At 44.5% G+C, this 13,771-nt stretch overlaps 2 protein-coding genes, 1 long non-coding RNA gene and 1 other non-coding gene across 4 annotated transcripts in view; 1 reads left to right on the forward strand and 3 right to left on the reverse strand.

Annotated features, from left to right (window-relative positions):
* LOC112077170 (nucleosome assembly protein 1-like 1-B) overlaps positions 1–4,010 on the forward strand; it is a 19,835-nt gene extending 15,825 nt beyond the window's left edge. Inside the window, 7 exon segments of the mRNA XM_024143745.2 lie at positions 1,617–1,647; positions 1,650–1,696; positions 2,997–3,075; positions 3,078–3,124; positions 3,635–3,706; positions 3,838–3,855; positions 3,857–4,010. Coding sequence (XP_023999513.1) covers positions 1,617–1,647; positions 1,650–1,696; positions 2,997–3,075; positions 3,078–3,124; positions 3,635–3,706; positions 3,838–3,855; positions 3,857–3,982 — 420 coding nt within the window. The 3' untranslated portion in view covers positions 3,983–4,010.
* A 4,648-nt stretch (positions 4,011–8,658) lies between these two features.
* LOC112077171 (uncharacterized) lies at positions 8,659–11,470 on the reverse strand. Its single transcript, XR_002895353.2, has 2 exons — positions 11,006–11,470; positions 8,659–8,814 (listed from the first exon to the last, which is right to left on the reverse strand). It is a non-coding gene; the product is annotated as an uncharacterized lncRNA (long non-coding RNA).
* A 90-nt stretch (positions 11,471–11,560) lies between these two features.
* Positions 11,561–12,657, reverse strand: LOC112077172 (nucleosome assembly protein 1-like 1-A). The gene is made up of 3 exons (XM_070441598.1): positions 12,493–12,657; positions 11,717–11,881; positions 11,561–11,584 (listed from the first exon to the last, which is right to left on the reverse strand). The coding sequence occupies exons 1-3, from the start codon at positions 12,559–12,561 to the stop codon at positions 11,561–11,563; spliced, it is 258 nt and encodes an 85-aa protein (XP_070297699.1). The 5' UTR covers positions 12,562–12,657.
* LOC112077174 (small nucleolar RNA SNORA14) lies at positions 12,288–12,416 on the reverse strand. Its single transcript, XR_002895355.1, has one exon. It is a non-coding gene; the product is annotated as a small nucleolar RNA SNORA14 (small nucleolar RNA).
* Positions 12,658–13,771: the final 1,114 nt, after the last annotated feature.

Consider the following 13,771-nt stretch of genomic DNA (forward strand, 5'->3'; position numbering starts at 1 on the left):
GCAAAATGAGCCAATTATTTTTGGGCAAATCCAGGTAGGTCCCTCCCTGTTTCATCCTGTGTGCGTCCAAACGTTTTTGCTGTGTCCTGACTCCGTGGGTGGGATATCCAAAGAACACTATTTCAATTCACACATGCATATTAATTCACTTGTAAATAGGACAAATATAAGCACCCACCAAATTGTTCTTATTAACTTCTTGTGGATCATTGGGACGCGTCCCATCTGGCCAACATCCGGTGAAATTGCAGGGCGCGAAATTCAAAATAAATTACTATATTAAAATTTCATGAAATCACAAGTGCAATACATCAAAATAAAGCTTAACTTGTTGTTAATCCAGCCCGCCGTGTCAGATTTCAAAAAAGCTTTACGGCAAAAGTACACCATGCGGTTATCTGAGGACAGCGCCCAGACACACATGCAAAACAAATCATTTTCAACCAGGGAGTTGCGACACGAAAGTCAGAAATAGCGAATAATATATGCCTTACCTTGAAGATCTTCTTCTGTTGGCACTCCAAAAGATCCCAGTTACATTACAAATGATCCTTTTGTTCGATAAAGTCCTTTATATCCATTAAACTCAGTTTAGCTGGCGCGCTTCAGTCAATAATCCACTCGGTTCCCTCCTTTAAAATGCATACAAAATGAATCCCAAACGTTACCAATGAACTTATCCAAGCAAGTCAATCAACGTTTATAATCAAACCTTAGGTACCCTAATACGCAAATAACGATAACATTTAAGACGGAGAATCGTTATTGTCTTTACCGGAGATAAACAAAAGAACGCGCTCTCTCGCCATGTGCTTGGAAACACTACAGCCAAAATGGGAGCCGCTTAGAAAAACTACAACTTCTCCCTCATTTTTCAAAAACCAGCCTGAAAGTTTTTAAGATTATCTAGTGGAAGCCCTAGGAACTGCAATCAGACGATTTGCCCTATTATAAAAGTGCCAGGCATTGAATCAGCGGTATGCCGATATATATATATATTTTTTTATAATGTTTGTCCTCTGGCGGTATGTCTGCACTTTCAGTTCTGTTATACTCAGACATTAATTTAACAGTTTTAGAAACTTTAGAGTGCTTTCTATCCAAATCTACCAATTATATGCATATCCTAGCTTCTGAGCCTGAGTAGCAGGCAGTTTACTTTGGGCATGCTTTTCATCCAGATGTCAAAATACTGCCCCCTATCCCAAAAGCATGAATACACCCCAGTATTCTCAATCTAGTGTTGAGCAGTCACTCTGCCCATGTGTAGTTCCTGCTGCAGCTGCTGCTTATCCAATGCTGACAGACTGTAGCTTTTGCCCCCCCAGTCCCCTCTTTGGAGCGGACGGGGTTTTAGCAGAATCCTCTGACTAAAGAGCTGCAGCCTGTTCCAGGGATGGAGCTGAGAAACTGGGCGGGTCAAGCTGGATGCTCAACATGCAGACGGTGTGGCCAAACTGCTGTCTTGCGTAAATAATGCGCTGGCTTGGCACCTCAGCCCCTAGTACATTATCTTGGTTTAAACCGATGACTTTTCTGGGCTTTTATTTAAATGTTTTGCTCTGTCCTCCTGGCTGTTGGCTTTACAGGGACTGACTGTTTTTCTCTCCCTCCAGCGAAGCGACATAGTTAAAGCAGCCTATGAGCCACAGAGGAGGAGTGTGAGTGGAAGGCTGATGAGGAGGAAGAGTTGACAGTAAGTAAACAGGTACAGGTGACTCCATGTCTTATCTAACCTGGGGACTTCTACTGTCTGGTGCTCAGCAGGTCTTATTGATCTAACCTGGGACCTCTACTGTCTGGTGACTCAGCAGGTCTTATTAATCTAACCTGGGACCTCTACTGTCTGGTGACTCAGCAGGTCTTATTCATCTAACCTGGGGACTCTACTGTCTGTGACTCAGCAGGTCTTATTAATCTAACCTGGGACTCTACTGTCTGGTGACTCAGCAGGTCTTATTAATCTAACCTGGGACCTCTACTGTCTGGTGACTCAGCAGGTCTTATTCATCTAACCTGGGACCTCTACTGTCTGGTGCTACAGCAGTCTTATTAATCTAACCTGGGACTTCTACTGTCTGGTGCTACAGAGGTCTTATTAATCCAACCTGGGACTTCTACTGTCTGGTGCTTCAGCAGGTCTTATTAATCTAACCTGGGGACCTCTACGTCTGGTGCTAAGCAGTCTATTATCTAACCTGGGGACTCTACTGTCTGTGACTCAGCAGGTCTTATTAATCTAACCTGGGACCTCTACTGTCTGGTGACTCAGCAGGTCTTATTAATCTAACCTGGGAACTTCTACTGTCTGGTGCTACAGCAGGTCTTATTAATCTAACCTGGGACTCTACTGTCTGGTGCTACAGCAGGTCTTATTAATCTAACCTGGGACCTCTACTGTCTGGTGACTCAGCAGTCTTATTAATCTAACCTGGGGACCTCTACTGTCTGGTGCTACAGCTCTTATTAATCTAACCTGGGGACTTCTACGTCTGGTGCTACAGCAGGTCTTATTAATCTAACCTGGGGACCTCTACTGTCTGGTGCTACAGCAGGTCTTATTAATCTAACCTGGGACCTCTACTGTCTGGTCCCACAGCAGGTCTTATTAATCTAACCTGGGACTTTACTGTCTGGTGCCTCAGCAGGTCTTATTAATCAACCTGGGGACCTCTACTGTCTGGTGCTACAGCAGGTCTTATTAATCTAACCTGGGACCTTAATATAAGACCTGCTGTAGCACCAGACAGTAATCTAACCTGGGACTTCTACTGTCTGGTCATGATGACAGGGCCAGGAGGGTGTACCAATGATGGACTTTGTTCTGACTGTTTTGGTTCCAGTAATGGTGGATGTGAGATGTTAAAATTATATATGCCTATTTAGAGGTTTTAACCAGGGACTCATTCATGTATCTGTTTTTGTTTATAGGCATCGGTGAAATGGTGCATTAAATCCCCTTTTTTGTTGATCTTCCTCCTGCCTGTTTCTTCCAGGAGGAGATGAAGGAGAAGGCCAAGGTGGAAGAGGAGAAGAAGGATGAGGAGAAGGAGGACCCCAAAGGCATTCCCGAGTTCTGCTAACGGTTTTCAAGAACGTCGACCTGCTTAGCGACATGCTGCAGGTAGGCGGGCAGAGTGTTGGAGGGAGTGGAGAACTGTCAGCAGGAAAAGAGACAGAGAGCGTAGAGAAAGTAGGTCAGCAGACAGCTGCTGCTCCCTAAAGATGAGGCTTCATCACCACCTACAGGCTTGATGAGGCAATTTCACCCCTAAAATAGATGATGTATACATACAGCACACTGTTGTAGTCCTGGACAAGCCCTCAATGAGTTGAAGCAGGTGACTTTGTCCCGGGCTACAGCGAGATGCTGTTTGTGGGGTGGGGGGGCTGGAGTTGGGAAACACTGATTTTAATTGCACTCTTATCAGAGCACTTAGTCAGTGTATTTGAGTAGGTGAGACGCCACATCACAGGTATTGGGAGTAAAACGTTCCTCAATAAAGCAGCTGTCGGCTAAATCAGTGCTAGTAAAAAAGACAAGTTGGTGTTGTGCCAGAAAGACCAGTACAACGGTAAGGTGTTTCTGTCTAGATACCATACCAATGTTCAAGCTGCTGTTCATGTTTTACAGGAACACGATGAACCCATCCTCAAGCACTTACAAGATATCAAAGTCAAATTTTCAGACCCTGGCCAGCCCATGGTAGGTCTGTCCACCGCACTGCTCTGCTGATGCAATTCTCTACTAGACCTTATCAATGTATTGAAAGCCAATGAATCTTGGGTATTCCACTGTCCCAATATTCAACTCTTTCTTGCTTTTTCTCTCTCCAGAGCTTCTCTTTAGAATATCTTCTTTGAGCCCAATGAGTTCTTCACAAACACGTTGTTGACAAAAACCTACAAGATGAGGTCTGAGCCTGACGAGAGCGACCCCTTCTCCTTCGACGGGCCTGAGATCATGGGCTGCACAGGGTAAGACGTGCTCCGTCAAACTGCTCCTTGTGTTGTCCCATAGAGATCCTATTCAATTAGATTCTTCATCCTATGGGCATCCTTAGTAAACCCCTAGTGCTCATCGTAAGCCTGGCACTCCAAAAGATCCCAGTTACATTACAAATGATCCTTTTGTTCGATAAAGTCCTTTATATCCATTAAACTCAGTTTAGCTGGCGCGCTTCAGTCAATAATCCACTCGGTTTCCCTCCTTTAAAATGCATACAAAATGAATCCCAAACGTTACCAATGAACTTATCCAAGCAAGTCAATCAACGTTTATAATCAAACCTTAGGTACCCTAATACGCAAATAAACGATAACATTTAAGACGGAGAATCGTTATTGTCTTTACCGGAGATAAACAAAAAGAACGCGCTCTCTCGGCCATGTGCTTGGAAACACTACAGCCAAAATGGGAGCCGCTTAGAAAAACTACAACTTCTCCCTCATTTTTTCAAAAACCAGCCTGAAAGTATTTTTTAAGATTATCTAGTGGAAGCCCTAGGAACTGCAATCAGACGATTTTGCCCTATTATAAAAGTGCCAGGCATTGAAATCAGCGGTATGCCGATATATATATATATTTTTCTTTTATAATGTTTTGTCCTCTGGCGGTATTGTCTGCACTTTCAGTTCTGTTATACTCAGACATTAATTTAACAGTTTTAGAAACTTTAGAGTGCTTTCTATCCAAATCTACCAATTATATGCATATCCTAGCTTCTGAGCCTGAGTAGCAGGCAGTTTACTTTGGGCATGCTTTTCATCCAGATGTCAAAATACTGCCCCCTATCCCAAAAGTTCATGAATACACCCCAGTATTCTCAATCTAGTGTTGAGCAGTCACTCTGCCCATGTGTAGTTCCTGCTGCAGCTGCTGCTTATCCAATGCTGACAGACTGTAGCTTTTGCCCCCCCAGTCCCCTCTTTGGAGCGGACGGGGGTTTTAGCAGAATCCTCTGACTAAAGAGCTGCAGCCTGTTCCAGGGATGGAGCTGAGAAACTGGGGCGGGGTCAAGCTGGGATGCTCACACATGCAGACGGTGTGGCCAAACTGCTGTCTTGCGTAAATAATGCGCTGGCTTGGCACCTCAGCCCCTAGTACATTATCTTGGTTTAAACCGATGACTTTTCTGGGCTTTTATTTAAATGTTTTGCTCTGTCCTCCTGGCTGTTGGCTTTACAGGGACTGACTGTTTTTCTCTCCCTCCAGCGAAGCGACATAGTTAAAGCAGCCTATGAGCCCACAGAGGAGGAGTGTGAGTGGAAGGCTGATGAGGAGGAAGAGTTGACAGTAAGTAAACAGGTACAGGTGACTCCATGTCTTATCTAACCTGGGGACTTCTACTGTCTGGTGCTTCAGCAGGTCTTATTGATCTAACCTGGGGACCTCTACTGTCTGGTGACTCAGCAGGTCTTATTAATCTAACCTGGGGACCTCTACTGTCTGGTGACTCAGCAGGTCTTATTCATCTAACCTGGGGACCTCTACTGTCTGGTGACTCAGCAGGTCTTATTAATCTAACCTGGGGACCTCTACTGTCTGGTGTGAACAAAAATATAAAACACAAAAAATTAGTGTTGGCCATATTCATGAGCTGAAATAAAAGAACCCAGAAATGTTCCATACTCACAAATGGCTGATTTCTCTCCAACTGTTGTGCACAAATTTGTTTACATCCCTGCTAGTGAAACATCTCTCCTTTGCCAAGATAATAAATTCACCTGACAGGTGTAGCATATCAAGAAGCTTGATAAAGAGCATGATCATTACACAGTGCACCTTGTGCTGGGGACAAAAAAAGGCCACCAAATGTGCAGTTTTTGTCACACAGCACACTGCCACAGATGCCTCAAGTTGAGGGAGCGTGTAATTGTCATGCTGACTGCATGAATGTCCAACAGAGCTGTTGTCAGAGAAACTGAATGTCCATTTCTCACCATAAGCCGCCTCTGTCATCATTTTAGAGAATTGGCAGTACGTCCAACTGGCCTCACAGACGTGTGTAACCACGCCAGCCCAGGACCTGCACATCCGGCTCTTCACCTGCGGGATCGTCTGAGGGAAGGGGGTGCTGAGGAGTATTTATGTTCTGTAATAAATTCCCCCTTTGTGGGGAAACTCATTCTGATGGTTGGGATTGCTCGCCTGTGGGTGGTCCAATACCCCCCCAGGCCCACCCATGACTGCACCCCTGCCCAGCCATGTGAGATCCATTGAATTAGGCCTAATGACCATTTCAATGACTGATTTCCCTATGAACTAACTCATAAAATTGTTGCGTTTATATTTTTTGTTCAATTATACACAGAGTATATGAAACATAACACCTGCTCTTTCCATGACAGACTGACCAGATGAAAGCTATGATCCCTTATTGATGTCACTTAAATCAGTGTAGATTAAGGGGAGGACACAGGCCAAAATTATTTTTAAGCTTGAGACATTGCGTGTGCCATTGGGTGAATGTGTTAAGACAAAATATAATTGCTTTCAACAGGCTATGGTAGTAGGTGCCAGGCGCCTAGTTTAGTGTCAAGAACTGCAACACTGCTGGGTTCTCCGCTCAAACAGTTTCCAGGTGTGTACCAATGGTCACCCACCCGAAAGGACATCCGGCCAACTTGACAACTGTACGAAGCATTGGAGTCAACATGGGCCAGCATCCCTGTGGAACGCTTGACACCTTAAGAGTTCATTCCCTGACAAATCGAGGCTGTTCTGAGGGGGGGGGGGGGGTGCAACTCAATATTAGGACAGCGTTAATGTTTGATATATACAGAGCACTTCATTTCACTGTATACTGCACAGACCTCATTTTTAGGGCTCGGTCATTGTACTCATGTTCCATTTACCCTAGTAACTTTTAATAGATTTAGTAAGAGAACTTGTAAGCAGCAGTCTACACGACATTTACACTGTGTCTGTACATATACCAAATGAACTGGTCACCTCAATGAGCTACTCAAATGTTTATAGAGCTCAGTGTTTATATATCAAGCAGCTCATGTTGAAGGAGAAACTGCAGAGACAAAAGCAAAACACGTAACCAATTTTATTCATGAATATACATACAGGTATCAAGTACATTAGTAGTTTTTTTTAGCATAGCATTTAGCTTTGACAACAGCTGCTCAAGGAGTCAGACAAGAATCCAGTACTCCCTAGAACAGTCCAGACTTATCTCCTCCTGACTGCAGCAGTACTCCCTAGAGCTCCACTAGCTGAGCAGCGAGGGCGCCACCACCAACATACACCTACAACATGGCTGTCTCCACTAAAAGGAAAAAGGTGGTGGGTGGGCTTTAGATACTTTTTTCCCCCATTTTATTTCCATTCCCTGACTAAGTATTGCTCTTACATGCTTCAGTGTGACCTGCTGGGTGGGGTTGGCTACAGAGAGGCGGTCAACAGACAGGACTTCTACCAGAACTCATTGCCACCTTTCCTTCACAGTGATAAATTAGCCGTATGCTTAGGGACCAGACAAGCACGATCTTAAACCTCAAGAGTTACAAGGCTCAAAAGCCACGACCACATGCCAACATAAGCCTGAATTTGGTCGTTTTGTTCCTCGGACGGGAACCTGTTCCGAACCTATTGCTATCAGATACACAAGTCAAGTGGGATTCCCAAATTAAAGGGTAATGCACTTTGGAGAATCATGTATTTACAGGGAATATTTCATGGGCAGGAGAAAGCCCATAGGGCATCAGCAGGGCGCAGTATGACAACGGCCGCCCAAAGTACTGCTCACTTTGATTTGCACAAGGGCTACTGGACCGACAGCCCAACCATAGAGGGACACCACTGATACATGACTAAGTAGTAACAAAGTGCTATAGAAAAAGACAAGTCAACTGTAGGCCTAACAAGAGCCTGAAGCAGATTATTGGCATGGGGTGCCCCCTGCTGGCGAAACCTCAGAACTGTCCCTTGTCAAATCATCTGGAATGTTAAGGGTGACTGGACAAGACCAAGCTGCGTGTTGGAGGAAAAACATTCCCTTAACGCAAATTGAAATTCAGAAAGAGCATTAAGTATTAATAGAAACCAAATAACTTGCAGAAACAGCCATTAAATTTAGCAGCTAACACATGGTTCTGTTTAACAAATCAGACCATGTCGTCGAGGTAATATTGATCCCAGAGAGCATTCAAACATCCACTGCCTGTCAGTCTGCAAACTGGAATGTTTAGATTGAACAACTTGATTCAGCCACCCAGTGGCCAATAACCGCTTTCCCTGCTCTAAATGGCATGCTTGAGTGGCCAAATGGCACAGCGAGTCAAAGTTTTTTCATTAGTCATGACTAAAAGCAGTGTTTATGCTCTGACCGTGCTCGAGGCCGCTAATACAATGACAAAGACTTCCAACCTAAACTGACGGGGTAACTTTGGTAGCGCGAGGAAAAAGGAATGGGTTGCTTTCTCATCACCTGCCTCAATGCAGTCTAACCACAGCTGTTGTCCAAGAGCAATACAACAAAAACTTCACAAGAACCAAACTAGTTTAGCAGTGAGAGAAACAAGATCATGCTTTCAGGGAGTTTGTGGCATTCTAACTATTTGTACAGGGGGGGGGGGTGTCTAGTAAAATACTATGCATATCGAGCCCACTGCTCACATTATATTAGAGGTTTTTGTAACAAAATCTTGAAACCCTTTATTTTTTATTTCTACCAAGAAAAATACAAAACATTATAAGGCGTAAGTAAGTGTTTTTATTTTGAGAAGCTGTTACAGTGCAGTTGATCCTCAAAGCCGCAGCCTTCACTGTTGCTTTGCACTCGGCTGGGGATTTGCGTCCTTCTGCAAGAGACCAAAATAGAGGACGTTAGAGCTGAACTGAGAAGCGAACATACACACTAATCACCCTCACACACACACACAAGGTTTAGGCTTCAGACATTTTCCTATGTCCAATTGAGGCAAACATTGACAGGGTATAGGGCAAGTTCATCCTGGCACTGAGGCTAGAGATTTCTGAACAGTGACCCAATAACACGCCACACAATACTAGTATGTTGTTAAAGTGTATGCCACTGGAAATAAAGGCAATGTGCTTTGGTATCAGACCAGAGTTGGTGAATACTACCATAAACAAATTCCAGGTCCAAGACACCATCAATTAGAGATGGGAATGTGGTGGTGAATATTCAAAATGGAAATATTATAAATTTTAAAAGTTGAATAACTACTTTGAGAGCCTTCACTGACTGCTGCATAGAACCTCCATACTGTAAATGCACTAACCCGTAGTTCTCATAACAGTGATGGGGGGGGGGGGGGGGGCGCACTGATGTCATACAGACGCCATTCTTTCACAGGGGAGGAAAACGAATGAAATCTATTGGCAGCAATGCAGGGAGGGGGTCAAACAGACCTACAGGGTCAACAGCTCTCCAGGACAGAGGGGTTAAGCAGAACTTCAACTCAAGTCAAACTTTCACTAGTCGTGCATTGATGTCAGTGGGAGACCAAGTGAACCATTCGACTGAAGTGGAAGTTGGGATTCCCCCCACGCAGTCTTAACAAAGTCAGGCGTGTCCAGAGGAGGAAGACAGTTAACAAGCACCCCTTCCAGATTGTAGACTACAGTCTCTGGAGTAAAAAAAAGTGAACAATGAGAGAATGAACAGACGATGGCTTAAGACTCAAAACAATACAAATCCACAAAACAGGTGTGGCAAACGGATCTAGTCTTCTCCAACAACGTTGATCTAGTCTTCTCCAAACAAACGTAAATATTGGTGTTACAAATATTTTGTACAAAGACAAATAGGGTCAAATTGGAGGAAAGTTTAACTAGCTTCAACATACAGAAGAGAAAACTCAAAATGCATCACCCACTACAGTTAAAGGGGAAAAGAAAAAAGCCACTATGTTAGTTGTAAGTGCAGATGAGGTGGACGGGGCGTTGCAAGGAGATTGAGGAATGGACGTGCCAAAAATGAAAAGGTGCAGGAGGGAGCGGGTCGCGTAAGCTGACAATTCACAAGCTGTACCTACCAGGAGAGGGTTATTTTCTACAGACATCACTTAAACCAGTGAGGAAAAATTTTAAGAGTATAGCTGACAAAAGGTGCCAAGTGATTGGAGATGAACATTAATGAATTAAAAGGCAAAAAATAGGCAGAATACAGAATTCAAGAGGCTTTATACAGCAAGAGAAGGAGTACTGTTCCCATTCGCCCAAACAAAATCAAATAAAGCTTTGGCATGCAGAGCTATTGAAACTAAGTCAAAACCTGACAGATTTAGTATCCGATTCCAATTTACAGCAGTCTCAGTTTAGCAAGATGTAGACAGCAAGTAGAAGCATGCTTTCAAGGCATTCCATTGAAGAGAAACATTCCCATGACCAGACGCCCACAAAAGGGTATTTGATAGTTCTTGAAATGATATTGAGATGTTAGAATACCATTCTCTTTACTATAACTTCTCATTTTAGAGGTTTCCGGGACACAGAATGAGACGAGTCCTGGACTAACGCTCGATCACACCGATAGCGGCATTGAGCAAAATGTTATGCAGCATCATTTTGATGTGTGCAACAAAAGTTCAACATTCACCTTCTTGCTACCAGTTCTGTCAAGCCATCTAACATACATTCCATAAATCCAACGTATGCACCACACAGAACGCACTGCAACACAGTGCTGCAAGGCAATGCAGCGTTCAGTGGAAATAAAATGTACTTTGGTGTAACCAAAACACAAATGTAGAATGCTTTATAGTCCAGGACAAGGGCTTAATGCGTGTCTGGAAATCCAGCCCTTACACTAGAAGCAAGGGGACAGGGAAACGGTTCCGACGCTGTGTGTTCTGATGCAACGTGGGATCAGTAGTATATAGACAGAAGAATCCAACATGGCGGCTGGTGTTCATGATGCATTTGGAGTAGCGGTACACATTCTATTCTGTATGTTGAAATCTGATATTTCTGATCATTGGTCTCACATTAGGTCATGACAACATCAACAGTAAGCTCTCCACCCACCTTGGGGTCATAGTCGGGTCATTCTCCTCCTCTCCCTCCTCCTCACCCTCCTAGGAAACACAAGAGGAAACTGTTAAACACTGAGACAGACACCAACTAGCTAAGGTCAATAACAGGACCGGGTTAGTGAGAGGCAGGTGAAGAGACCTAGCTAGTTAAGGCCTTACCTCGTTCATCAGCCTCCTCTCCCTCCTATTCGTACTGCAACAAGAGGGGACACCAGTGTTAGGGAACACATGAAGGCCAGTTGGCTTGGTTCAGAGGTCAAAGGACAGGGCCATTACACAGGCTGGGTGGGGTACTCACTCATCATCGTCATCCTCGATGGCCTCCCCTGTGAAGTACAGCACAGCCCTGGGGACGATACGCTCGCGGATGATAGTGGTCCGATGGGCTCAAAGTCCGCGGCGAGGACAGCCTCAGAGTCCTCGTCCTGGAGGGGCAAGAGTCACCGGCACGTCAGTCAGAGCTTATGAGACTAACCATTCGTGGCCACACCAACTTTGATAGACCACACTGCACCAGTAGTTGAATTGGAACACACCCAAAAATGTTCTATTGCTTGAGTTCCGGCATCTTCTAGAATTTTGGCAAAATGATATTGGCATTAAAGAGAAAGGTTGAGTTGCGGCAACACAAATAAAATACCTGCATTCACTTTCAGTCCACTTCCAGCACCTGCACTTAGACACAACGGAAAGCATTACTTACCAGATCGTCCACTTTCAGGGACATCAGGTGGGTGAAGAAGTTGAAGAAGGAGTCGTTGGGGACTGTCTTGGTGACGGTCCTGACTGTGCCACGCCCCTTGTGCTTCTGCTTCTTCTTGATAGTCTTCAGCGTGAGTTTCTTGCCCTCGTCCAGTCGATCGTACAACTGCGGGGCGGAGAGCGGTGGACACCAGGGTTACCAGGAGACCAGACGCAGGACTAACACACCAACCAATGACTAGTGGAGATGTTTCTTTGAGCCCTAAGGTTAAGATAAGGCCAAAGGTTTTTAATAGAACCCCGACAACATGGTGTATTTGTTTAAAGGACACTTCTTTTATCAAACCGGACAAACCGATGCATTCCTCACCCATGTCTTAGTGTTAAAAATAAAGGGTAGTCTGTTGTAACTGACCCAAACAAGCAGACAACAGATAAGAGTGCATAAACCTGATTATCTATATTCATTCAAACTTAATTTAAAAGGAGATCATTTTTATATACTCTAGCTACTGACATGACCCTTAAACCCTCCCCCTCATGAAACAAAACAACATGTTAGTGCCTGCAATGACTGTCCAGAGCTGAAATAACCAAGAGACACGGACAAGACTCTCAGCTTTGGATCTCAGTTTGATCTAGCATCCTTCCTTGTCCCAGAGGCTACGATGGAGCAACTAGGGGGTTTACTAAGGATGCGCCATAGATGAAGAAAACTAATTGAATAGGATTCTCTATGGGACAACAACAGGAGCAGTTTGACGGAGCACGTCTTACCCTGTGCAGCCCCATGATCTCAGGCCCGTCGAAGGAGAAGGGGTCGCTCTCGTCAGGCTCAGACCTCATCTTGTAGGTTTTTGTCAACAACGTGTTTGTGAAGAACTCATTGGGCTCAAAGAAGAATTCTAAAGAGAAGCTCTGGAGAGAGAAAAAGAGCAAGAAAGAGTTGAATATTGACCAGTGGGAATACCAAGATTCATTGGCTTTCAATACATTGATATAAGGTCTAGTAGAGAATTGCATCAGCAGAGCAGTGCGGTGGACAGACCTACCATGGCTGGCCAGGGTCTGAGAATTTGACTTTGATATTCTTGTAAGTGCTTGAGGATGGGTTCATCGTGTTCCTGTAAAACATGAACAGCAGCTTGAACATTGGTATGGTATCTAGACAGAAACACCTTACCGTTGTACTGGTCTTTCTGACACCAACACCAACTTGTCTTTTCTTACTAGCACTGATTTAGCCGACAGCTGCTTTAATTGAGGAACGTTTTACTCCCAATACCTGTGATGTGGTCGTCTCACCTACTTCAAATACACTGACTAAGTCGCTCTGATAAGAGTGCCAATTAAAATCAGTGTTCCCAACTCCAGCCCCCCCACCCCACAAACAGCATCTCGCTGTAGCCCGGACAAAGTCACCTGCTTCAACTCATTGAGGAACTTGTCCAGGACTACAACAGTGTGCTGTATGTATACATCATCTATTTTAGGGGTGAAATTGCCTCATCAAGCCTGTAGGTGGTGATGAAAGCCTCATCTTTAGGGAGCAGCAGCTGTCTGCTGACCTACTTTCCTCTACTGCTCTCTTGTCTCTTTTCCTGCTGACAGTCCTCCACTCCCTCCAACACTCTGCCCGCCTACCTGCAGCATGTCGCTAAGCAGGTCGACGTTCTGAAAACCGTTAGCCAGAACTCGGGAATGCCTTTGGGGTCCTCCCTTCTCCTCATCCTTCTTCTCCTCTTCCACCTTGGCCTTCTCCTTCATCTCCTCCTGGAAAAACAGGCAGGAGGAAGATCAACAAAAAAAGGGGATTTAATGCACCATTTCACAATGCCTATAAACAAAAACAGATACATGAGTCCCTGGTTAAACCTCTAAATAGGCTATTTATATTTACATCTATCACATCCACCATTACTGGAACCAAAACAGTCAGAAACACAAGTCCAATCATTGGTACACCTCCCCTGGCCCTGTCATCATGACCCAAGACCCATAAGTCATCAGTAGAGGTCCCCAGGTTAGATTAATAAGACCTGTGAGCACCAACAGT

Source organism: Salvelinus sp. IW2-2015, unplaced genomic scaffold, assembly GCF_002910315.2.
Source record: "Salvelinus sp. IW2-2015 unplaced genomic scaffold, ASM291031v2 Un_scaffold4354, whole genome shotgun sequence".
Classification (NCBI taxonomy): domain Eukaryota; kingdom Metazoa; phylum Chordata; class Actinopteri; order Salmoniformes; family Salmonidae; genus Salvelinus; species Salvelinus sp. IW2-2015.

Excerpts from the sequence above, each read along its gene's own strand:
- LOC112077172 (XM_070441598.1), bottom strand. The coding sequence starts at position 12,561 with ATGAGGTCTGAGCCTGACGAGAGCGACCCCTTCTCCTTCGACGGGCCT. Across the intron at positions 11,882-12,492 it reads AGATCATGGGGCTGCACAGG|TTGTACGATCGACTGGACGA; the intron begins GTAAGACGTGCT and ends TCCGCCCCGCAG. Across the intron at positions 11,585-11,716 it reads CCCTGAAAGTGGACGATCTG|AAGATGCCGGAACTCAAGCA; the intron begins GTAAGTAATGCT and ends CCAAAATTCTAG.